We start from the raw sequence: 25,313 nt of genomic DNA, 5'->3' as shown, positions 1-25,313 counted from the left end.
TTCCAACTTGTTGGAATTCAGCAAATACTTTTTTTCTTAACCAATTCTGTCTCATACAGCTCTTAGGGTACACGACACGTCTGTGAATATATTTATGACAACGTTCGTTGATGAATCGCATGCCGTAGTTAACTTTAGTAACCACAGCAGTCCTTTCATAAACGGCCGTAGCTGAAATTTCGGGCATGAAATGAAAATTGTCTATCTTCCTCTATAAAATGACTGGCACTGATAAAAGACACTGACAACTGAGAATGTTTGTTCAACAAGTCGCAAATATTAGCTGGACTGACGATATCAACGCACAAAACCTTAACCATACATGGCTGAGCACAGAATGAGTTTCATCACTGAGTATCAACTCTTCGAGAGAAATATCAAAGGGACGCACATTTTCACAAAAATAGTAACTACGAAAAACAAGTTAGACGTTGATAGCGAACGAAATGACAGTCAGCAACATAAATGGAGTTCTCCTGTTAAATTTCAGTCGTATTGGGAAAAAAAACTATTTCCTGTTGTGAGTTAACTAGCATTGCGCTCTCAATTAAATATACTCCTGGAAATGGAAAAAAGAACACATTGACACCGGTGTGTCAGACCCACCATACTTGCTCCGGACACTGCGAGAGGGCTGTACAAGCAATGATCACACGCACGGCACAGCGGACACACCAGGAACCGCGGTGTTGGCCGTCGAATGGCGCTAGCTGCGCAGCATTTGTGCACCGCCGCCGTCAGTGTCAGCCAGTTTGCCGTGGCGTACGGAGCTCCATCGCAGTCTTTAACACTGGTAGCATGCCGCGACAGCGTGGACGTGAACCGTATGTGCAGATGACGAACTTTGAGCGAGGGCGTATAGTGGGCATGCGGGAGGCCGGGTGGACGTACCGCCGAATTGCTCAACACGTGGGGCGTGAGGTCTCCACAGTACATCGATGTTGTCGCCAGTGGTCGCCGGAAGGTGCACGTGCCTGTCGACCTGGGACCGGACCGCAGCGACGCACGGATGCACGCCAAGACCGTAGGATCCTACGCAATGCCGTAGGGGACCACACCGCCACTTCCCAGCAAATTAGGGACACTGTTGCTCCTGGGGTATCGGCGAGGACCATTCGCAACCGTCTCCATGAAGCTGGGCTACGGTCCCGCACACCGTTAGGCCGTCTTCCGCTCACGCCCCAACATCGTGCAGCCCGCCTCCAGTGGTGTCGCGACAGGGGTGAATGGAGGGACGAATGGAGACGTGTCTTCAGCGATGAGAGTCGCTTCTGCCTTGGTGCCAATGATGGTCGTATGCGTGTTTGGCGCCGTGCAGGTGAGCGCCACAATCAGGACTGCATACGACCGAGGCACACAGGGCCAACACCCGGCATCATGGTGTGGGGAGCGATCTCCTACACTGGCCGTACACCTCTGGTGATAGTCGAGGGGCACTGAATAGTGCACGGTACATCCAAACCGTTATCGAACCCATCGTTCTACCATTCCTAGACCGGCAAGGGAACTTGCTGTTCCAACAGGACAATGCACGTCCGCATGTATCCCGTGCCACCCAACGTGCTCTAGAAGGTGTAAGTCAACTACCCTGGCCAGCAAGATCTCCGGATCTGTCCCCCATTGAGCATGTTTGGGACTGGATGAAGCGTCGTCTCACGCGGTCTGCACGTCCAGCACGAACGCTGGTCCAACTGAGGCGCCAGGTGGAAATGGCATGGCAAGCCGTTCCACAGGACTACCTCCAGTATCTCTACGATCGTCTCCATGGGAGAATAGCAGCCTGCATTGCTGCGAAAGGTGGATATACACTGTACTAGTGCCGACATTGTGCATGCTCTGTTGCCTGTGTCTATGTGCCTCTGATTCTGTCAGTGTGATCATGTGATGTATCTGACCCCAGGAATGTGTCAATAAAGTTTCCCCTTCCTGGGACAATGAATTCACGGTGTTCTTATTTCAATTTCTAGGAGTGTATATGGCCGAAAAAGTCAGCCATTAAGAATTGTGAACCGAACCCTGTCGTCCAGGACCGCGTGCCACAAAGGGCGCAGATTCAGCATGAGAAGGGGATTCACAGAACTCTGTTGTCTATTGCGGCCAAAGTGCTGTAGTGTGCGAGTGAGACAGACGAGAATCTACGTCATAGGGAAATCCAGTAGAAGCTAAGATCGGTCATAAAGGGAAACATTTACGAAAACTATTTAGTACTGTGGTAATGCAGGGAATCAAGCCACAGTAATTTTAATCTGCCATCCTCCATAAAGTTTCATGGTGATTCCAATAAAACTTGAATTTTGATCATATCTGTAATAGTTTAGGATTTACAGTTAAAGTGAAATTCACAAGTTTTGTAACAAAGACCTGAATGCTAAAATCTGAACGCTTTAGCCGATCTTAATGATCGACATTTCTTATAGAAGCACATCATTAAAATGACAAACGTTGTAAGTATCAATTCTGTAACTTCATTTGCTTAAAAGATGTAGTAAATTTAAATTGTCAGTGTTTTCAGTTAAGCATCAGATCATCATTTTCTCCACACAAAACACATTAAACGATGACAGCATGACATGTTATTGAATCATTAGGTAACAGAATATTTGTTGTAAAGTATAGTCCATAATAGATAATTTGGTTCTTCATTTATTTATCTGAAAGCACATTGGTGCAAGGCTACTGGCCGTGACATTCAAAGTAAAGAAGGAAATTGAGTTTGAGCCAAGGCATTTTGATGAAGAGGAACCGCATGTAAGCCCGAACAAACATGGGATGTTAGCTCGCACAAGTAGTACACACATCACACAATATTAACAGGTTCGCTTACGAAATCTGAGAGTGCAATTAGGTCGGGGCCGTTGAGGATGGAGGAATTTGCGGCACGAAGGAGAGCGGCCAGCCGCGCGTCGTCGTCGTCAGTGTGGTTGCTGCCCTGCGCCTGGAAGCCGAGCGCCTCCCCCATCCGGTACGCCCTCTCGCGGGGTTTGTCCGTCACTGCCCAGGGGGCCGTTGCCACCCCACTCTCCATCATTACTGCGCTGAAGAGACCTGCAGTGAAATTTCACCCTTATCATTAAAGAGCACAGTGACAGAAACACGGATGAAATTATACCATACTTTATCGTTTGTACTGCGAAGAGCATTCGTAAGAAAAGTGACTCTGTATCAACGGATAATTCGTATACATACAGGGCGTTCCGAAAATGTTTGTTCAAATTAACACAGGAGGTAGAGAACATGAAAACAAATACATTTTGATAGTGAACATAGGGTCTCTGAAGTCAGCTTGTAATGTTAGGGAACGTTTTCTTAGTAGTTCTGACGTGCAAGCTGTTTTATAATTTACATACAGAAAACCGCTGCGACTGTTGTTGTTGTTGTGGTCTTCAGTCCTTAGACTGGTTTGATGCAGCTCTCCATGCTACTCTATCCTGTGCAAGCTTCTTCATCTCCCAGTACCTACTGCAACCTACATCCTTCTGAATCTGCTTAGTGTATTCATATCTTGGTCTCCCTCTACGATTTTTACCCTCCACGCTGCCCTCCAGTACTAAATTGGTGATCCCTTGATACCTCAGAACATGTCCTACCAACCGACTGCGACTGTTAGAATTCTTTATTGGAAAACACGACCGGTTTCACAAATTAATTTGCATCCTCAGGTGCTTCGCTGTATACAAAGGAAAAAAAGAACTTCTCAGAAATCTAGTCATGCCAAGAAACGAACAGATAAAAGCGATAAGATCTGTGTCTCCTCACAGTCAAATGGCTAAAGGTTCTATTTAAACTGGATAAGCGTTGCTGTTGCCGGTGCAGACAGCCGCTGTGGCCGAGCGGCTCCAGGCGCCTCATTCTGGAACCGCGCTGCTGCTACGGTCGCAGACTCGAATCCTGCCCCGGGCATGGATGTGTGTGACGCCCTTCGGTTAGTTAGGTTTAAGTAGTTCTAAATGCAGAGGACTGATGACATCAGATGTTAAGTCCCATAGTGCTTAGAGCCATTTGAACCATCTTTGTTGCCGGCGCCAACTAACCGCTATTTGAACCGAGACTACCGGGGAAAGTCGCCCATGCGCAGTGTCGCAGACATTAAGAAACCAGATGTCTTGACTGAAATGTTGGGGGCTGGGTGCACAGTTTAAATTACCAAACTACAATAATCAGAAATAGTACACTCTGTTTATGAGTCGCATAAGTCAGAACTACTATTATAACAACTTTCGAAGGGCTTTCTAACACTATCTAGGGTCCTATAAGCCTGCATTATCCAATGAAGTGTCTTCATAATTAATAAAATTGTTTTCACAAAGATTGTAAAGAGACTGCATTGTATGGTACAATACGCTCGATATTTATCCTTTACAAAAATTTCGTATGGCACCACGGCCTGATGCAAGTCCACCGATTGGAAGCCACGGCTCGCGCCTCCTTAAATCGAAAGGTAATTCGTCAAAATACTAGCCAGGCAGAACGTTGCTTGATTTCGTTGATAGGGCGCGAACCGATGTCACCAGCGTGGAAAAGCCGTTGCCCATTTTGTCGTTGCCTCACGCAGACTACACCTACAGAAATCTATGCATGTGGCAACTGATCGTACATACAAACCACCCTAACTATTATTCCTTTGAGAAGCTAGTAGCATCTTGAAGATCTGAGGAGATATGTGCGTGGACAGCTCTATTGAAAGAACACTGCCGTCGAAAAATAAGGATGCTGATTAGAGATGTAGTGTTGTAAGCATAACACACACTGTGTGAGCAAAAGTATCCGGACACCCGAAAAACATACATTTTTCATATTAGGTGCATTCTGTTGCTACCTACTGCCAGGTACTCCATATCAGCGACCTCAGTAGTCATTAGACATCGTGAGAGAGCAGAATGGGGCGCTCTGCAGAACTCACGGACTTCGAACGTGGTCAGGTGATTGGTGTCACTTGCGTCATACGTTTGTACGCGAGATTTACACACTCCTAAACATCCCCAGGTCCACTGTTTCCAATGTGATAGTGAAGTGGAAACGTGAAGGAACACGTACAGCACGAAACCGTACAGGACGACCTCGTCTGTTGACTGACAGAGACCGCAGACAGTTGAGGAGGTTCGTAATGTGTAATAGGCAGATATCTATCCAGAACATCACGCAGGAATTCCAAACTGCATCATGATCCACTGCAAGTGCTGTGACGGTTAGGCGACAGGTGAGAAAACTTGGATTTGACGATTGAGCGGCTACTCATAAGCCAAACATCACACCGGTAAATGCCAAACGACGCCTCGCTTGGTGTAAGGAGCGTAAATATTGGACGATTAACAGTGGAAAAACTTTGTGTGGAGTCACGAATCACTGTACACAATGTGGCGAACAAATGGCAGGACGTGGGTATGGCGAATGCCCGGTAAACGTCATCTGCCAGCGTTTGTAGTGCCAACAGTAAAATTCGGAGGCGCTGGTGTTATGGTGTGGTCGTGTTTTTCATGGAGGGGGCTTGCACCCTTGTTGTTCTGCGTGGCACTATCACAGCACAGGCCTACATTGATGTTTTGGGCACCTTCCTGCTTCCCACTATTGAAGAGCAATTCGGGGATGGAGATTGCATCTTTCTACATGATCGAACACCTGTTCATAATGCACGGCTTGTGGCGGAGTGGTTACACGACAATAACATCCCTGTAACGGACTGGCCTGCACAGAGTGCTGACCTGAATCCTATAGAACACCTTTGGGATGTTTTGGAATGCCGAGTTCGTACCAGGCCTCAGCGACCGACCTCGATACCTCTCCTGACTGCAGCACTCCGTGAAGTATTGGCTGCCATTCCCCAAGAAACCTTCCCGCACCTGACTGAACGTATACCTGCGAGAGTGGAAGCTGTCATCAAGGCTAAGGGTGGGCCAACACCATATTGAATTCCAGCATTACTACTGGGAGGTGCCACGAACTTGTAAGTCATTTTCAGCCAGGTGTTCGGATACTTTTGATCACATAGTGTAGCATCGCTGATACACGCGTCGTATTATTACTCCAGCTAGAATTTGCAGACGCCGTGTCTGTTTAGAGAGAACTGTAGTTCTGATGCTGTATGTGCAGAACGCGGGTGTAACGAAGTGAAGCTAAAAACTTCTTAATTTGAATTTATGTAACTGGTAAAATCTATGGGTGTAATTGCTGTTAATGAATAATACAGTATTTACTTTGTGAGTGTAGTGCACACTTTAGTGCCAATAATGTGTTCTGGTGCTAACAATCAACCTCTTGGCGAGAGGTAACGTGACATTTAGTAATTTACATTAGTAATGAAACTTCCTAATAGGTTAAAACTGTCTTCCGGATCAGGATTCGAACCCAGGGCGTTTGTCTCTCGCGGGCAAGTACTATATCACATTTTTGTCTTTTTCTTAATTGGTAGGAGCCTTCCTAGCGCCATAAGGGAGGGTTGTGAGTCACAACCCGAGGTTCTGTTCCCACCCTTCAGGAACCAAAGAAAGCGTAGGAAATGTGGAGTAGAGGTATAGTGAACGTCAATAGTTAACTTATTTATTTCCCATTTCTTTTTTTCAATCAACATTAATACCACCGAGAATAGGAGGAAACCTACGTCGCGAGGAGGAGGGCGCAGCAATACGTCACATACATTGACATACAGCTTTTTTGAGAACATTCTGATGACCAGAGAATATATCGGCTCTAAGCGTGGAAAAGGAACACCCCAGCTCTGGGGTGGGTTAAGCAAGACACTGCAAAGGAACTGAGAAAAATGGTATGTATTTTTGATTGCGGACAACTGAACAATGGCGTTCATTGAGGAACTGTCAAGAATCAAGGATGCTTTTCTCGCCCTCAGCAAACAAGTAGTGCGCTGCGTGTCCACAGATCCACTCCACAGAATTCGTCTTTACTTGAAGGAAGTATCCCGCGTCTCGAAAGACGAGCAGTTGAGCGGGTATCCGATGAGAAGTTGTATAGATAATAACGGCCAGCCTCTATCGCACCAATAGCCAGACACCTCTTGGCGATCCGCACTCCAGGCGATGCTCGTCTGTGCCCAAAACATCACAGGCGACACACAGTGGGGTGTCTGCGAGGTGAAGACCGTGAAGGCGTGGCCACTATACTTGTTTCCATTGACAGTATGGTACCATGCAGGCTGGACGTCAGTGTCAAGATAAGGAACGCACACCGATTGCCAAACGGCACGTAAGTCGACGTGGGGATGCTTCCCCTCAACCACGTTGGGTCGCCTGTGCTGCTGAAGAAACTCACAGATCGCCTTCTTGGATGTCAAATGCGCTGGCATTATCGCAGTACGGACGTAGCTCACGTCGAGGAGAAAGTGGCGGAAGTAAAAGAAGGGCAGTGGGACGTCCGAAAGCGGTGCAGGTGGCGTGGTGCAAGGGCCTCCAGTAAGGCAAGTAGAAAAGTGCCGCTACGCCATGTAAGAGGCAATCAAAAGGGTTATCGCCGCGTCAGGCACATGATATACACCTAAACTACATCTAGGCCGCTCTGGGGAAGGGGGGGGGGTCTCGTACGTTATCTTGAGCAGCAAACCGTGGCAAGCAAATGGACGCAAATCCGCTAGCATGCAGTGGGCCGTGGATGGCGGTGTAAGATATGTCTGTGCCGTGGGGGATACGTGGCGCCAAATATACATTTACACACTGTGTCCATTGCAGAAGACTGAGTGCTCGTAAACGATGATAAGAGCCCAGCTAATAATTGGGAAAGTAGGCGCCGGCAGATGAGGGCAATCGTGCGTCGTAGATCGCTTTCGAAATCGAGTCCAAAGCATCGGATAGTATCAGATATATGCAAAGGAGCAGCGCTGTCCGTAGGAAGCCCTGCGTTTATAACCATGACGCTCGATTTGCGAACGTTAAGGCAGCTACCAGAAGCCTCGCCGTAGGTGGAAACCCGTGCCAGTGATTCCCTGACCGCAGCACCGTTACGAAGAACGATGACGAGACCGTCTGCATAAGAAGTGCAGCTGAATACGTGGTTACCGGAGAGACATCCCTGAGAGCCGTTGACGAAGGCTGCAGAGCAACAGTGCAGAGAGCGGGCAACCTTGAATCACAGATCGACGGATCGAGATGAGAGGAGTGTGAAGGCTGTTGTAGAGCACACGGCACGTAGCTCCACGAAGAGAGCCTTTACGACGTCGACGGTAGTATCAGGGTATCCCATATTGCAGAATACCCCTTCCAGGTAGTCGTGATCGACCCGATCGAACGCCTAGCTAAAGTCCAACTATACGACGAGTGTGAGCAAGAACGATTATGTGCCGGTAGTGACAGAGGGCAGTGCGGATGTTATTGGCATGTCCCAATGAAGTTTTATCGGGGGAAACCGTTTAAGGCGCACAGTCAATATCCGGGTAAAGATTTTTGTGTTGCTGTTGAGTAACCTCAAGTGGCGGTAATCGCGTATCCGTGAGGTACCCCGAGAGTTCTGGATGGAAAAAAGGGAACCGTCGAGAAAACCGTTTGGAATTGGCACGAAAGATGACATAAGGCCCTGACAAATTTCTTTCCACACTTGCGCCAGAAAGCGGCGAAATGTCCGACAAAACTCTAGTGAGGGGCCGTCATGACCAAGCGACCTGTTCATAGAAACCATCTGGATAGCATCATGGACTTCGTCCTCTGTGACGTTAATAAACGGGTCCATCGTCGCATCCACGGGAATCGAATCAAAGGAGAGTTTGGAGACAATCGTAATACTGTTAGGGTGGTAACGTTGTTCAGAATACAGCATAACATAATGTGCATGGAAGGCAGATCCTATATCCCGTTGGGTATCAAAACGCAGCCAATCATTGGTCGTCAGAACATTAATCAACATCCTCCGACGGTGTCGTCGTCCCGTTATGACAAGATGCACAGATGGACGGTCTTGCACTAATCAGTCGTGTGTCTGCGACCTGACCACAGCTCTTTCAAGGTGGCGGAGAGAGGGGTGAAGGAAGGTGGATGGTGTTCAGTTTCTATGGCCGACGGCCGCGCTAGACTCTTTTGCGGCAGAGACTGAGGGCGTAGATACATGAGTCATGGTCAGAGAATGCAACGGGTCGGACTTCAGCATCCTGCGCCCCACTGACAATATGGCGAGAGATGTACGACGATTGAGGCTAGTGAAATGTGTAAACCCCGGACGATCACCATGAACGTTCTACCAAGAATCCACTAGGCTGAGGTGCTGGATTATTGTCGCTAGCGCAGCACACGAAGAGTGACTTGGTAGTTGGTCTTTGGATGCTGGGTGCAGTTGAAATCGCCTCCCATGATCAGTGTGCTCTGTCGACACAGGGAAACAGACGTGATTGTCTGTGAGGAGAAGGTGGAACGTTCATCGCGGCTACCCGATGGCGCATAGACATTTCCGATCTTGACGCCACTAATCGTTAGAGCCATACCTCTGACATCAGGGAACCACCCCATTACCAATATGGAAAGCATGAGAGACATGTGCTCTAAAACCATGAGGAGCACAGGAAGTTGCAACGTGCATCTCCTGAAGGAGAACAACGTCAACGTACGCAGCGTACAGCATGTCATGAAGTAAAGCCAGTTTGTGGCGTACACAATGGTATTGACATTCACCGTGGCTATGCGATAAGTCCGTAAGAATGGGTTGAGAGTCGTGCTCGCGCAGCTGAGGCAGTGGAGCACTTGCCCTTTAAAGGCAAAGGTCCTTGGGTTCGAGTCCCAGTCTGACATACAGACTTAAACTGCCAGGAAGTTCCTTATCAGCGAACAGTCCGATACGCAGGGAAAATTCGTTCTGGATACATTAGCAGTATTAGAAAACTTCGTATGACATTTCTGGCTATGGCAACCGAAGAGGATCTTCTGCTGCCTGACCGGAAAGCGTTTCCTTCCACCGTACACAATTGACTCTTTCTACGAGATGTATTAAAGTTTTCTTTTACGTGTACCTGTTGGGTGCAGTTGACTGTAATGGATGTATACATGGTGCGGGGTAATGTTTGTGTTGTATGGTGATAAGAGAAGTGAGATGCTTGAAACCTAGTGCCGGTACATAGCCTACTCTTTTCGGAAATCGCAAAGTCTACCATCGGGCTTAATGTCCCCATTTGGTGAACAGAGCGCCATCAACAGGCTTTTCTGAATGTTAAATCTATTTTAAATATGCCCCAATCACAAATTCTATACAGATTGAGTCACCTAAGACGTAACGCAAAAGACAGGATGCTAAGGGGAATGTACTTTGGTATGCGACAATCGATCGAGATATTGCAGGAAGCATGATTTTTTAAATAGGGTGATATATATTTTTAACGACATCTGAAAGCGCTTGAAAAGATAGTGATACAAGGCTTGTTAACGTTGAGGTTGAAACTAGTCGCTAAAGAATCCGTGGAATGTACTAAAATTGGAAAATGGTGTGGCCAGAGGTAGATACTGGGGTGTAAACGCCAGCAAGCACAAGCAGAGGTTTCGTGCAGCGAGACAAGCCTACGCTACCAAGACAAAAAATTATTTTCCATGCTACATAGATACAGGGTCAGTTACGATTTACGTGCATGGAACTACGGCATATGTTAGCATCTGGGGTATCAGATGGGGCTTAGGAAAACTATTTCACATGTGTGTAAGTTTCAAGGTTTTTATGGAAACCACAACAACGTAAACATTGCTTCGCCAGTAAAGAGTACACGTTGGAAAATCATAGTGTCTTGTCTCACAAGCGGTGCAGAGCAAGCCAACAAAATTCTTTATGACTTTCTAAATCACGTCCTCCGGAGCCTCATGTAGTGACGTATGATTAGGATGGGATTTTTGTACATCCAAGATGTGAATGTCACTCCTCTGGCTGATAACAGAATCTTTGGCAATACGTCTCGTGCCACCATCCACCGTATAAAGGTAGCTTGACTAACTACTCATTGGTGTACACGTCTGTGTGCAAGGAATAATGAAGCAAAATTACCTGCCGATAGACTTGATACAACGATGTACCCTGGCAAGAGCGTATTTACAACGCAGTAGCCGAGTCCGGCAGACTTACTTTGCAATTTTACAATATTTCTCGGCTTATTTTGCAATGAGTTTCAGTCCCAATATTAGCAAGCATTATATTACTGTACTCGCTTTTTCAAAGGCTTTCGGACACCATCAAAATAGTTGTTGTTGTTGTTGTCTTCAGTCCTGAGACTGGTTTGATGCAGCTCTCCATGCTACTACTGCAACCCACATCCTTCTGAATCTGCTTAGTGTACTCATCTCTCGGTCTCCCTCTACGATTTTTGCCCTCCACGCTGCCCTCCAATGCTAAATTTGTGACCCCTTGATGCCTCAAAACATGTCCTACCAACCGATCCCTTCTTCTAGTCAAGTTGTGCCACAAACTTCTCTTCTCTCCAATCCTATTCAATACCTCCTCATTAGTTATGTGATCTACCCATTTAATCTTCAGCATTCTTCTGTAGCACCACATTTCGAAAGCTTCTATTCTCTTCTTGTCCAAACTATTTATCGTCCATGTTTCACTTCCATACATGGCTACACTCCAAACAAATACTTACAGAAACGACTTCCTGATACATAAATCTATATTCGATGTTAACAAATTTCTCTTCTTCAGAAACGCATTCCTTGCCATTGCCAGTCTACATTTTATATCCTCCCTACTTCGACCATTATCAGTTATTTTACTTCCTAAATAGCAAAACTCCTTCACTACTTTAAGTGTCTCATTTCCTAATCTAATTCCCTCAGCATCACCCGATTTAATTTGACTACATTCCATTATCCTAGTTTTGCTTTTGTTGATGTTCATCTTATATTCTCTTTTCAAGACACTGTCCATTCCGTTCAACTGCTCTTCCAAATCCTTTGCCGTCTCTGACAGAATTACAATGTCATCGGCGAACCTCAAAGTTTTTACTTCTTCTCCATGAATTTTAATACCTCCTCCAAATTTTTCTTTTGTTTCCTTTACTGCTTGCTCAATATACAGATTGAATAACATCGGGGAGAGGCTACAACCCTGTCTCACTCCTTTCCCAACCACTGCTTCCCTTTCATGCCCCTCGACTTTAATAACTGCCATCTGGTTTCTGTACAAATTGTAAATAGCCTTTCGCTCCCTGTATTTTACCCCTGCCACCTTTAGAATTTGAAAGAGAGTATTCCAGTCAACATTGTCAAAAGCTTTCTCTAAGTCTACAAATGCTAGAAACGTAGGTTTGCCTTTTCTTAATCGTTCTTCTAAGATAAGTCGTAAGGTCAGTATTGCCTCCCGTGTTCCAACATTTCGACGGAATCCAAACTGATCCTCCCCGAGGTCTGCATCTACCAGTTTTTCCATTCGTCTGTAAAGAATTCGCGTTAGTATTTTGCAGCCGTGGCTTATTAAACTGATAGTTCGGTAATTTTCACATCTGTCAGCACCTGCTTTTTTTGGGATTGGAATTATTATATTCTTCTTGAAGTCTGAGGGTATTTCGCCTGTCTCATACATCTTGCTCACTAGCTGGTAGAGTCTTGTCAGGACTGGTTCTCCCAAGGCCGTCAGTAGTTCTAATGGAATGTTGTCTACTCCGGGGGCCTTGTTTCGACTCAGGTCTTTCAGTGCTCTGTCAAACTCTTCACGCAGTATCGCATCTCCCATTTCGTCTTCATCTACATCTTCTTCCATTTCCATAATATTGTCCTCAAGTACATCGCCCTTGTATAAACCTTCTATATACTCCTTCCACTTTTCTGCCTTCCCTTCTTTGCTTAGAACTGGGCTGCCATCTGAGCTCTTGATATTCATACACATGGTTCTCTTCTCTCCAAAGGTCTCTTTAATTTTCCTGTAGACAGTATCTATCTTACCCCTAGTGAGATAAGCTTCTACATCCTTACATTTGTCCTCTAGCCATCCCTGTTTAGCCATTTTGCACTTCCTGTCGATCTCATTTTTGAGACGTTTGTATTCCTTTTTGCCTGCTTCATTTACTGCATTTTTATATTTTCTCCTTTCATCAATTAAATTCAATATTTCTTCTGTTACCCAAGGATTTCTAGCAGCCCTCGTCTTTGTACCTACTTTATCCTCTGCTGCCTTCACTATTTCATCCCTCAGAGCTACCCATTCTTCTTCTACTGTATTTCTTTCCCCTATTCCTGTCAATTGTTCCCTTATGCTCTCCCTGAAACTCTGTACAACCTCTGGTTCTTTCAGTTTATCCAGGTTCCATCTCCTTAATTTCCCACATTTTTGCAGTTTCTTCAGTTTTAATCTACAGGTCATAACCAATAGATTGTGGTCAGAGTCCACATCTGCCCCTGGAAATGTCTTACAACTTAAAACCTGGTTCCTAAATCTCTGTCTTACCATTATATAATCTATCTGATACCTTTTAGTATCTCCTGGGTTCTTCCACGTATACAACCTTCTTTCATGATTCTTAAACCAAGTGTTAGCTATGATTAAGTTGTGCTGTGTGCAAAATTCTACTAGGCGGCTTCCTCTTTCATTTCTTAGCCCCAATCCATACTCACCTACTATGTTTCCTTCTCTCCCTTTTCCTACACTCGAATTCCAGTCACCCATTACTATTAAATTTTCGTCTCCCTTCACTATCTGAATAATTTCTTTTATTTCATCGTACATTTCTTCAATTTCTTCATCATCTGCAGAGCTAGTTGGCATGTAAACTTGTACTACTGTAGTAGGTGTGGGCTTCGTATCTATCTTGGCCACAACAATGCGTTCACTATGCTGTTTGTAGTAGCTTACCCGCATTCCTATTTTCCTATTCATTATTAAACCTACTCCTGCATTACCCCTATTTGCTCTTGTGTTTATAACCCTGCAGTCACCTGACCAGAAGTCCTGTTCCTCCTGCCACCGAACTTCACTAATTCCCACTATATCTAACTTCAACCTATCCATTTCCCTTTTTAAATTTTCTAACCTACCTGCCCGATTAAGGGATCTGACATTCCACGCTCCGATCCGTAGAACGGCAGTTTTCTTTCTCCTGATAACGACATCCTCCTGAGTAGTCCCCGCCCGGAGATCCGAATGGGGGACTATTTTACCTCCGGAATATTTTACCCAAGAGGATGCCATCATCATTTAATCATACAGTAAAGCTGCATGTCCTCGGGAAAAATTACGGCTGTAGTTTCCCCTTGCTTTCAGCCGTTCGCAGTACCAGCACAGCAAGGCCGTTTTGGTTAATGTTGCAAGGCCAGATCAGTCAATCATCCAGACTGTTGCCCCTGCAACTACTCTAAAGGCTGCTGCCCCTCTTCAGGAACCACACGTTTGTCTGGCCTCTCAACAGATACCCCTCCGTTGTGGTTGCACCTACGGTACGGCCATCTGTATCGCTGAGGCACGCAAGCCTCCCCACCAACGGCAAGGTCCATGGTTCATGGGGGGATCAAAATAGTATGTCATTTAATTTTCAAGAAATCATACTTGATTCAGTATCTCCATCAATGCAAGAATTAGGACGCTTCATTAAATATCAAAATTCATGCCCCTTACATTACTATCCCTTGCCGGAAATCTCGTTTTGATACCTGGAACCATTTACGAAATGAAAGGGGTGTTGAATTTCTTGTGACGCATGCTATGTGTAAGATGAGCTTTATTACATTTGTTGCATGTAATATTAATGGCTATTTTTTGGCCCGTGGCCATTTTCTAATTCAGTTACGTCGGTGAAAAGTGTGTGAAAAATAAGAACTATTTAGCCCTACGTGATTACAGTGGCTTCTTCCCCATCCCACGCATATTGAACATCTGCACACATTTCACGGATGCAAGTGAGACGCTATGCTGTGCACAAACTTTGAACCTAATTCAACGAATTGGGGATGGATTTGATGAAAGGAAGATCAATGGTGCTTCGTTTGTCAGCTCTTATCAATGCAACGAATCGGAAATACATATGAAGGAAACTCTTTTAGTTGACAGATTTCTTTCTTTCATCTTTGCTGAGAGTCCAATCAGAGAACTTCAAATTCTACGACACCATTCTCGTCAGGTATAACAAAGGACGATTACAGGAAACAAATTCCCGAAGGTCGCGTTCTTGTACAATCTGTTATAGCAGATATACAAATGACCACGCTGTCCAATAAATCACAAATTATCATTCATTGAACATTACTTCTATCGCTTCGCAAGACAGGAACTATGAAGAATTGGAACAGAAACTGACAACAACGATCTATTAGTTGTTGACATACTACCTTAAGAACATTCTGAAGCCTAGTCAATCAGAGATTCAGAGCGCGCATTTCACCTAGGAAATCGCGAAACAAAATAAGACGTTGAATATGTCGGCTTCATTGGCACCCGCAAAATAGCTTCCACCTAATATATCTCCTGGTAAACCTGTGCTGACTTCTGATGTTAAGGAAACATACTCCCAACAAAGAAGACAGATGAATACCAAAAACGACCTTATTATGTAAAATTTGGGGACTGCCGTCAGTGCTTGACACACTCATTCAATACAGACGAGTATTCTCTTCCTGTAACGTATACAACATCGACTAAAGTCTAGATCAGGACCAGCGGCAGTCACGGTAGTGCTTATCTACTGCTCATAGGTTGGCAACGCGTCAGATTTACCCAGCTAGTTGGATGATCCTTTGACCCAACGGGTGAGTGGCGAGAATACAGGTAATGTATTTCTAGAGCCAAAATTTGAAACATTTACTTGTTTGCTGTTTTTTGGTGTATTAGTGAATTTCGAAAGATATATTTTGTAAAAATGGCAGCGAGTGTTATAAAGCGGACAGATTTAATCGATTTATTTCTGCATAGCGACGTCGTCCGTTGGTGCACGACTCATGGATTAATTGCAGAGACACGAGTATGTACCAAATTTGGTGGTGAAATGACTCTTAAAGTGTCACAAAGATTTGTGTGCATAGTATCACCTGGAAGTGCAGCAAAAGCCGCCATTTTGAGTAAGTTGAACAATGTTTTTCATTTAAATCATAGGAGAAGGTTGGTGAATCAATGTTTATTAATGATATAGAAGCACGTTCGATGTATTAATAAACATTCATCCTCCTACGCTCTCCAATGATTTAATTAAAAAACAATGATCCACCGACCTACTCTGATAATTTAACTGAAAGACATTGATCCACTTACTCAGCGTGCTCCTGAAGATCGATTGCATTGGAACATAGAGCAAAGAAATATTTCACTGCTTTTTCGAATATATCATGAGCTGCGACGCTGTCCTTGGTTTTCAGATACTAGCGCAGTTTAAATAGCTGCGATGCAAACAAGAAGCAATTACGTTTATCCTCGCTCACAGCAATTTTTCACCCTTTCTTCCCAACGTATTACTTCGATACACGTCGTAGGCCTGCTTCTCTCTCGTTGACTGCATAACACTTACTGCTGACACAAGTTCTTTTGTTTCCATCATACCTCACAGCAAGGGCTGACAACATTCCTGCACGAAAGACGTACACTGATTGCAGAACACGTACACCACTTCATGACGATCACGTTTCCCAACTGCAGTGGCATTTTTCAGTAAGATATTGTGCCATGTCACAAGACCAGGAGTGTGATGAAACGTGCCGTCAGAGTTCATGAATTAACGAGAAACAGGTGACTTGTGTGTGCAGATGCGGTGACAACTCCCTCCAGCGACCTATCAAGACCTGATTGCTTTTATGCCACGACGTATTGCCGCTGTTATCCGTACCAAAGGTGGACAAACCGGCTATTAGGTTCTGGCTGATCAGTGTACCTAATTGCCCTGTATCCGGGTTATTGTTTTTCGGTCTGCTACTTGTTAAAACGGCCACGTCATCCGCGAATTACGCAAGTACAAATTGTGGTATTGTGGCTATTGCCTAGCTATACTCCGACTTTTATGGCTCTTCGACAATGGAAAATTCAGTCTGGGGGAGAAAATAACGCATGTTCCTGTTGTACGGGTGCGGTATCGAGGCAGGGCCTGATGTCAAAATCCAAGAGCTGAATCATCTCTTACACTACGCCGGTGGCTCTGTTACTACGCGCTGGGGGCAATAACCGGCGTTTCGGCGACGCCTGGCGGGCTGCGTACGTGACCTCAGCTCAAACAAGACCTGTCTTGTTTGTATAAAACTGGCCGTCAGTCCAGGCCGGGCATTTTGCGACACTTCGGCTTCGAATAGGCGTCCACTTTGTGTTTGCCATATACCTACCGTTCGCCTAAGAGTATCGGCAAGCCCTCACACAATGAAGCATCACGGGTTTGCATACGTCTAAGGCGTTGCCTCCCCCTTGACTGTGTCGATGACAAGGATGAGAGACGGTAGGACGAGCGCCACCAGGTGTCCTCTGTGGCAGGCACTTATTTCCTTCGCCGTGTCTCGCATGCGTAAGCGGATTGCCACGAATTCCTTCACGCCTTGGCTATATAGGAAGGGACAAACCAACAGCTCGATCAACCCATCCCAGGCAATCATCACAGCTCGTACCACCCGCTCCTTCCAGCTCCATGATTTTTACCTCACCATTTACGGTCCTCCACCTCACTCATACCCTGAAATACTTTGGCCTCACCCTCGACCGCCACCTCACCTGGACTCTTCGTCTCCTTACGATCCGACACAAATCCCACAATAGACGCCGTCTCCTGAAACTCTCGTCTGCCCACACAGGGGCTGCATCCTCCCACAATCGTTCACACCTATAAATCCTTGATCCACCCCATCCTGTGTCATGCCAGTGTCACTTGGATTTCCGCTGCTTCCAGATTTTATAAAGCCCTCAAAATCCTAGAACGCCATGCCCTCCGCCTTACTTTTCATGTCCACCTTCCACCCCCTCCACGCAGATCCTCTATGACCTCATCCCCTTCCCACATCTTCTTCCTTTCCTCGAAAACAACTCCACCCTGTAAGTCATCTGCTAACTCCATCTCCCCCACCCCCTGGTGTCTTCTATCATGCCTCTCCCAGTCCACTGCTGCACCTTTAACGTTGTTTTCCGCCCTCTCTCCATCTCTATACACTCCACCTCCTTTCCCAAAGCAACTACCAACAACGTCGCTGTGATCTCTATCCCTCCTACCAACTCTGACATTATCTTCTCCCTCCTACTCCTCAGCGCTCCCTCTACGGCCCTCTTCCCTTCCCTGAGCGGTTTTCCTTCCTCCTGCAACCCCCTCCCTTTCCCATGCCCTCCTTCTATATCTCTGTGCTCCCACCTGACTTGCCTTACATCTCCCACCCCACCTGACTCCTGCCTCTTGGTACGCCCCATGACACCCTCTTTTCTTTTCCTCCTATGTCCTCCAGCCCCCTCCTCCATTGGCCCTTCCTCTCCCCTCTTTTTTTTCCCTCAGGGCTCCTGTCCCTTGACAGGTCCCTCCTTGCAGTTTTTATTTTTCGTGTGTGCTCCATGGCTTACAGTGTTTCTTTTTGTTTTCTTTTTTTGTGTCTCTCGTTCTGTGTATTTTTATACTGTGGCCTACATTTAACTGGTGTGTGTGACACCTGACTTTTAACTGGTGTGTGTGACACCTGTGTATTTTAAGTGCCCTGAAATCGCCAAATATGTTCTTTTAACATTATGTTGACTTTTTTCACTGTCCCCCAATGGACGTCCCTGTGTCGGAGTATATTTTAACTTCCATTGTCTCCATTTGCTATGTTTTGTACCTCCCTTCTACCCACCCCATTTTTAGGTATGGTTTCCTCTTTTTATTTTTTGTAAAGCAACTCGGCTGAAGAGCAGTGGATTGTGCCATTGTCTGCCCTTCCCTGCCCATGGAATGAAATCACAATAAAGAAAAAACAGGTAGACAGTTCGCTCCAACGGTGTTCTGGGCAAATTTATGCACCGGGACTTACAACTTTCCAGAGATATTCCGAAACGTTCCTGTCGGCCAATTACACCGAACGATCAACCTCCGCTATAGGGAGTATCAGTGACTTAGTATTCACCTCCTACTATGTGGCTGTGTGTTGCAGATTTATGCTTGTCCATGTCTGAGAAGTTACATAATTTTTTATTGAGGATAGTTTCCCTTTGTGATTAAATCTCTCTACTGTTATCGTAAGAAACTGTTGTTCTTGTTTACTTGTATCTTATTTTTTCTTATCAAGTATATAGCACGGCTTTCAACAGTCTCCTGCTATCTAGCAAAGACCGCTGTCTGGTCTCTTGCTGGATGATCAGAGGGGCGAACCGCCGCTCTTCCAGTCACCAAGCTGCTGGCTACCACCCGCCATCTGAGACTTGCTTCAGCTGGGCGGGGCCCAGTCGCACCACCAGCAGAGTAACATCACAAGGCTACCACGTCTGCAGCAGCGCTGCCGATGTATGCCGACCAGGCAGGCCTTGGCACAGCTAGGGCCTCAGCTACTACCATCCCTGTCACACCGCTTGCCAGCACCGTGGGCAGCGAGATCCAAGCCTCACCTGTAGGTTGGCGTGGATCGACCCGAAAAGTGCCCCCAGACAAAAGCGCGCATCTGTAACTGCTATACACTCATCAGTCCAAACACTATGACCACTGGCCACTGCGACGATGAATGCCACCTGGTGGCGTTGCAGGCACGTGACTCGGTAACAGAAGTGTGTAAGTGGAGCAGACACGGACGAGGGATCACCCTAGCGTAGATACGAGCAGCAAATGAAGAAATCCATTGAGATACGCGACTTCGACAAAGGGCAGATTATTATTACGCAGAGCCTGTGAACGAGTATCTCGAAAACGGCGGAGCTCGCCAGATGTTCATGAGCAACTGTCGTGAGCATCTACGGAAAGAGATGGGACAGTACAACTACGACTAGGCGCTAAACGATTGGACATCGAACGTGGGATTCGGAGGTTTGTCTACTCCCTAAAGTAGGACGGATAGTGATCTGTGGCACCTCTACTGAAAGAGCGAAATACATAATGTTGTACGCTGCTGAATATAGAGGAGCGCAGCAGACCACCCCTATGTGTTCACATGTTGACGCGACGACATCATCAATCATGACTACAGAGGAAACGGGAACATCGGGATTCGACCATCGATCAATAGAAACGTACTGGCTCTTCTGGTGAATCCCTTTTTTGCTACACTACGTCGATAGTCGTCTCCACAAATGCCGTCATCGAGGTGAACGGCACCTCAGAAAGTGCATCATGCCACAGACGCGGAGCAGTATTATGCTACGGGAGACATTCTGCTGCTCTTGCATGGGACCTGTTGTAATAAACGAAGATACGCTGACAGCTGCGAACCATCTGCATCCATTCATGCCTGATGTCTTTCCCGACAGCGATGACATCTTTCAGAAGTGTAATTGTTCGTGTCTTGGAGCCAAAACCATGTTACAGTGTTTTGAGGAGTATTAAGTGAGCTCACGAGAATATCTCGGCTACAAGATTCGCCTTATGTAATTCCTATGGAACTCATCTGAATCGCAATCGGGTTCCTTAACTGCGTACGCAAATCAGCGGCCCGTTATTTACGTGAATTACATGACCTGTGCGTAGGCATCTAATAGCACATACCTCCATAAACATACCAACGAATTATTGGATCCCTGATACGCAGAATCAGTGATGCATTTAGTTCCACAGACGGAAAAACAAGCTTTTCAGCGGGTGGTCATAATGCTTCGGCTCACCAGTGTAGATTGTTGGAGTGATGAAGGGTTTACATTCAGGTCTTCCACGTTGCAGATCTCCAGTAGCCCTCGCCATCCCCTGGAAGTCTCGACAGCTAAAAGAAGGGATCCTCGGTCCTTCCCATAGCGGTCATTGCACACCTAATCCGCTGCATTTTGGAGTGAGAAACTGAGTTGGCAGAGATGCTTTGGTCGTCAGCAACGAAAGTGAGTAGCAGCATGTACATTTATAGCCACTCCTGAATCCTTGTATCTGTTGTTCCTGGACTTTTCCTCCTCCCTTTGCCCTTTTTTCCATTAAGGCTGCCGGTCGTTGTGGCCGAGCGATTCTAAGTAGTTCTACGTCTAGGGGACTGATGACCTCAGATGTTAAGTCCCATAGTGCTTACAGTCATTTGAACCATTTTGAACCATTAAGGCTGGTCTAGACTCGGTTATGGTTAGTGGAAGAGCCTGAGTGATAAGCTAATGGCACCGTTTATGTGTATTCATTGTAACCTACTGGCTCATAGGGCCCCATGCACTGTACCGCACCGTGTGGAGTTTTGGGTACGCCGAAGGGGAAGAGTGTGCTTGAAAAAAGGAAGGCCGTGGGTGCCACAAAGGTATAAGTTAGTATGAAAAGCAGGCGTTATTTATTCTAAGTAGAGAATTAGGGAAAAACCAAAATTATCGCAATTTACAGCACGGACCGCTGCGAGGTGTGCAGTGTCAATGGAAGTGTCTGAAAGGTACCGACAGGGATCTGAAGCCATACTGACTACAGTTCCATGGCCAGCTGTGCTAGGTATCTCGGCTGAGGAAAGAAGACATGAGTAGCCCACTCGATGCCGCGTCCAGATTCAAAAAATGGTTCAAATGGCTCTGAGCACTATGGGACTTAACATCTGAGGTCACCAGTCCCCTAGAACTTAGAACTACTTAAACCTATGGACATCACACAGATCTATGCCCGAGGAAGGATCCGAACCTGCGACCGTAGAGGTCGCGCGATTCCACACTGTAGCGCCTAGAACCGCTCTGTCACACCGGCAGGCCGCGTACAGATTCTCAGTTAGTTTAAATCTGGTGAGTTTGGTGGCAAGGAGAGTGCAGTAAACTCGTTATTTATCCAATCACGTACGTACACTGCAAGCTGTGCCTAGGAAAGTAAACTGCATTTAGGGGTGGACATGATCCGCAAGGATAGAGGCATAATTGTGTTGATCCACTGTACCTTTCACAATGACGAGATCACCCAGGAAATACTCTAAAATATTACCCAGGCCATAACGCTCACTCCTGTGTTTTCTTTCAGACGTTTCATTTCGTACATGTCAACGACCATCTGTCCGACGACGTATGAGACTTGATTCATCTCAGTGTTTGTCCAGTTGCGGTACTACTCTGCCTCCGTAACCGATGAACGGCAGTCAGCATTGGTGCACGAACCAGGCGCACACTTCAGAGGTCTATACACAGCAACATTCGCTGAACGGTCGCTGAGAAGACATTGTTGGTAACTGTTGGTAACATCTGGGCGGTCAGCTGCTCAACAGTTGCATGTTTATGCGCCTGGACGCATCTCCGCAGCTGTCATTCACTCCTGTCATCTAGGGCCGGAGGTGCATCTCAGTCACCTCGGCACCTGTTTCGGACAGCGCCTTTTTGCCGTGCAAGGTATACTTTAACCACAGCAGCACGTCAACATTTTCGGAAATGCTTCCACCTTTGGCCTGTACACCAATGATTACGCCCATTTGGACATCAGATAATCGCTCCGTTTCAGCACTACGACAACGACTCCAAAGTTTCCCGCAACTCCCAGACACGCTTTATATGCCCGAGGCAGGATTCGAACCTACGACCGTAGCAGCCGAGCAGTTACAGACTGTCTGCTTATTGCACGTAGATACCTAACATAGAAGGTGGTCACGTTAATGCGACTGGACAGTGTAAATCAATAATGGGTGTAACAAAACGTTAGGACGAAACTTCCAGGAAACATTTCTAGGACATAAAGGAATAAAATGTGTTATATGGACATGTGTCCAGAAACGTTTTATTTCCGTATTAGAGCTCACTCCTACTTTATTCTTGGGAAGCAAGCGGAAACAGAACGCAAAAGCGTTACATGAAACGTTTTCTTAGATGACATATTCAAAACACCGTCTTGATTACGTTTGTTTAGAATGTACAGTAACTCGAAATTCTTAGGTGCACCGGCAGTGTTTGTTGTTCCAATTTATCGAGGATAATGTTGACATGTGACTCACTTCGTTGCTGTACTAGCATCGGTCAACTAGCATTAGCTGTTCAGCGTTCATCACAGACTTGGTTTCCGGTTGAGTGCAGTGGAAGTGCGCTCAAGAGCGGAGCTGGCAGATACCTATTTGCTGAAAAGATTAGCAGATGCTAATGGACATGCCTTTTAATGTTTATATCGGGAGAGACTTCCAGAATCACAGAATCACAGGATGTTGTCAGAAAAAAATCACCATCGTCTTAGAGAGCATGGGCCATTTAAGCCGACTACTCATGACTGCCGGAGTTCTAGAAGGACGACGACACCTCACCTGTGGGAGAAACTTCCTCGTGCAATTGTCAACAACCCTAGTGTCAGCGTAAGGCAATCAACTGCAACAAGAAACGTTGATGACATCACTAGAGAGTGCTGCATGAGAACCTGCTGTAAGCGTACAATGTGCAGTGTGTACAGGTACTGTCAGCAGCTGATTTTCCTGCGCGGGTACATTTCTATGAATGGTTCATTCAACAGTGTGTCTACTATCGATTTAGTTCAAATGGGCTGTTCACGGATGAGCTTTCGTTTCAAAGTAGACGATTAATATGTTGAGGAGTTGTAGAAACTAAATTCTGAAATGGAAATAAAACTTTTCCGGAGCCATGTTCATATAAAACACTTGATTCCTCTGGGTATGAGGAATGTAAAAAGTTTGTCCATACCTAGTTTAGTCATATCATTTTGTTACACCCTGTACATGGTCGAGTCCAGTACATGTTTCAGTTTTTGCTTATGTTTTATCTTATGAGTTACTTGAGATAGGTGTGCATCCATATTCGCATTAAGGTTAGTTTATGTTTGTATTGCGTTTATCCGATAGCTTTAGAAGTGAGCGTAAAAGAGTCATTTTGTTTAGGCAACAGGTGATAGGAATCGGTGGATGAAATTTCTATTTAGAGTGTTGTTGTTGACAGTATAAACTCAATATGCCTGGTAGGAAACATTGGTGTTATATAGTGCAATAAAGTAATTATTTTTCAAAGTGTGCACCTGTCATAGAAGTGGTGGTTTATGAAGACGTAGTCCCATAGGCATGTAACGGCGAGTGCTCTAAAAAATAAAGAGCGTACTAGGAAGTAGCCCAAGTATTAATTGACACAGAATATATAATCAGGGAAATATTTAATGAACCCTGTTTAGTTCCTAGATGCAAAATAGACAGTAAGGAAGATATAAACAGTGGTACAGCACTGACCAACGAGAACATGGAATAAGTGACGCAGCAGTACCGAACGGATAGCGTTTCCTATCTTAGCATCATGCCACACTCACTGAAATCAGCACAACGCCGATAGGATGCGAGACTCCAGGTCTCCCGAGATAGAATGAGAGTGATTGCAGAAAATCCGCCTGCGATATCTGTCCAAGTTAGAGAAATGGAGAAGGACGAGGACACATCAGCTGTGGGAGTAACTTCTTCGTGTAATTTTCAACAACCCTAATGTCAGCGTAAGGCAATCAACAGCACCAAGAAACGTACTAGCGGAAGTTTGATGATGAAAAGTGTACCAAGGGCAGGAAAGCTAGTTGACAAGGTACCGCTGCCCAGGAAGTAAGCCCCTGATACCGCGAGCTCCTGTGGCGCAGTATGTGAGGTAATTGTGACTTAATATATTGAAGTTTATTATGAAGTAAAAAGGATTTATTGTGAAGATGATATGTTAGGATTATGATTGTGTTGTGTAACGGAAGGTTGTCAGGTATTGTACATATTAATGAAGTATCGTATGATGATAAAGTTAGTAAATTGAATTGTGATAGTTCCCAAGTCATTATGTCTGAAAATGCATTCACAGTGATGCTATCACTGACTTCCTTATTTTGTAAGCAGTATTTCTTAGTTCATAGTATAAAGCAACAGGATAGTGTTAATATATATGGATAAGCTCTTATAGATCGAGAAGTGCCTGTTCGTGATTTTTGGTATATATAGGATAAAGGAGGGAGCGGCCAACAGTTTATGTGAGAACTTTATTCAGTTTTTCTTTTCGTGTTATGTGAATTTGTGTGTCATGGATTTATGAGAAGGTAATAGCGCTAGCGTATGTATATTACTAGATAGGAGAGACTATCGAAGTTGCCCTGCACAGTTCTCCCGGATTCCTACACCCTTATTACAATGATATGGTTTCACACTGCTACCAAAATCGAAGGTTCATAGCTAAGTCTAAGAGAGAGTTACGGACTCCTCAGTGAGACAATATGATGAGTGTTGCAGGAAGCAGCGAGTGGACCAAGAAAATCGATGTACGGGTAAGGTGATGCAGATGTCAAGCTTCAAAAAACTCAATGACTTAGCCCCTTGAATGAGGCACGTCGTAAATAGTAAAAATATCTGAATCTACGTGATATCTCTACAATTCACAATTAAATATCTGGCAGCTGGTTCATCGAACCACCTTCATGCTGTTTC

General features: G+C 45.5%; 1 protein-coding gene across 1 annotated transcript in view; it reads right to left on the bottom strand.

The window, feature by feature from the left end:
• Nucleotides 1-25,313, bottom strand: part of LOC126281982 (cholinesterase 1-like) — a 121,671-nt gene that overhangs the window by 62,158 nt on the left and 34,200 nt on the right. The window contains exon 5 of the mRNA XM_049981365.1: nucleotides 2,825-3,045. Within this exon, the coding sequence (XP_049837322.1) occupies nucleotides 2,825-3,045 (221 nt within the window). The remainder of the gene's footprint in view (nucleotides 1-2,824; nucleotides 3,046-25,313) is intronic.

Source organism: Schistocerca gregaria, chromosome 7 (genome assembly GCF_023897955.1).
Source record: "Schistocerca gregaria isolate iqSchGreg1 chromosome 7, iqSchGreg1.2, whole genome shotgun sequence".
NCBI lineage: Eukaryota > Metazoa > Arthropoda > Insecta > Orthoptera > Acrididae > Schistocerca > Schistocerca gregaria.
The sequence above is the reverse complement of the archived record's forward strand: the minus strand, read 5'-3'. Positions and strand labels throughout refer to the sequence as shown.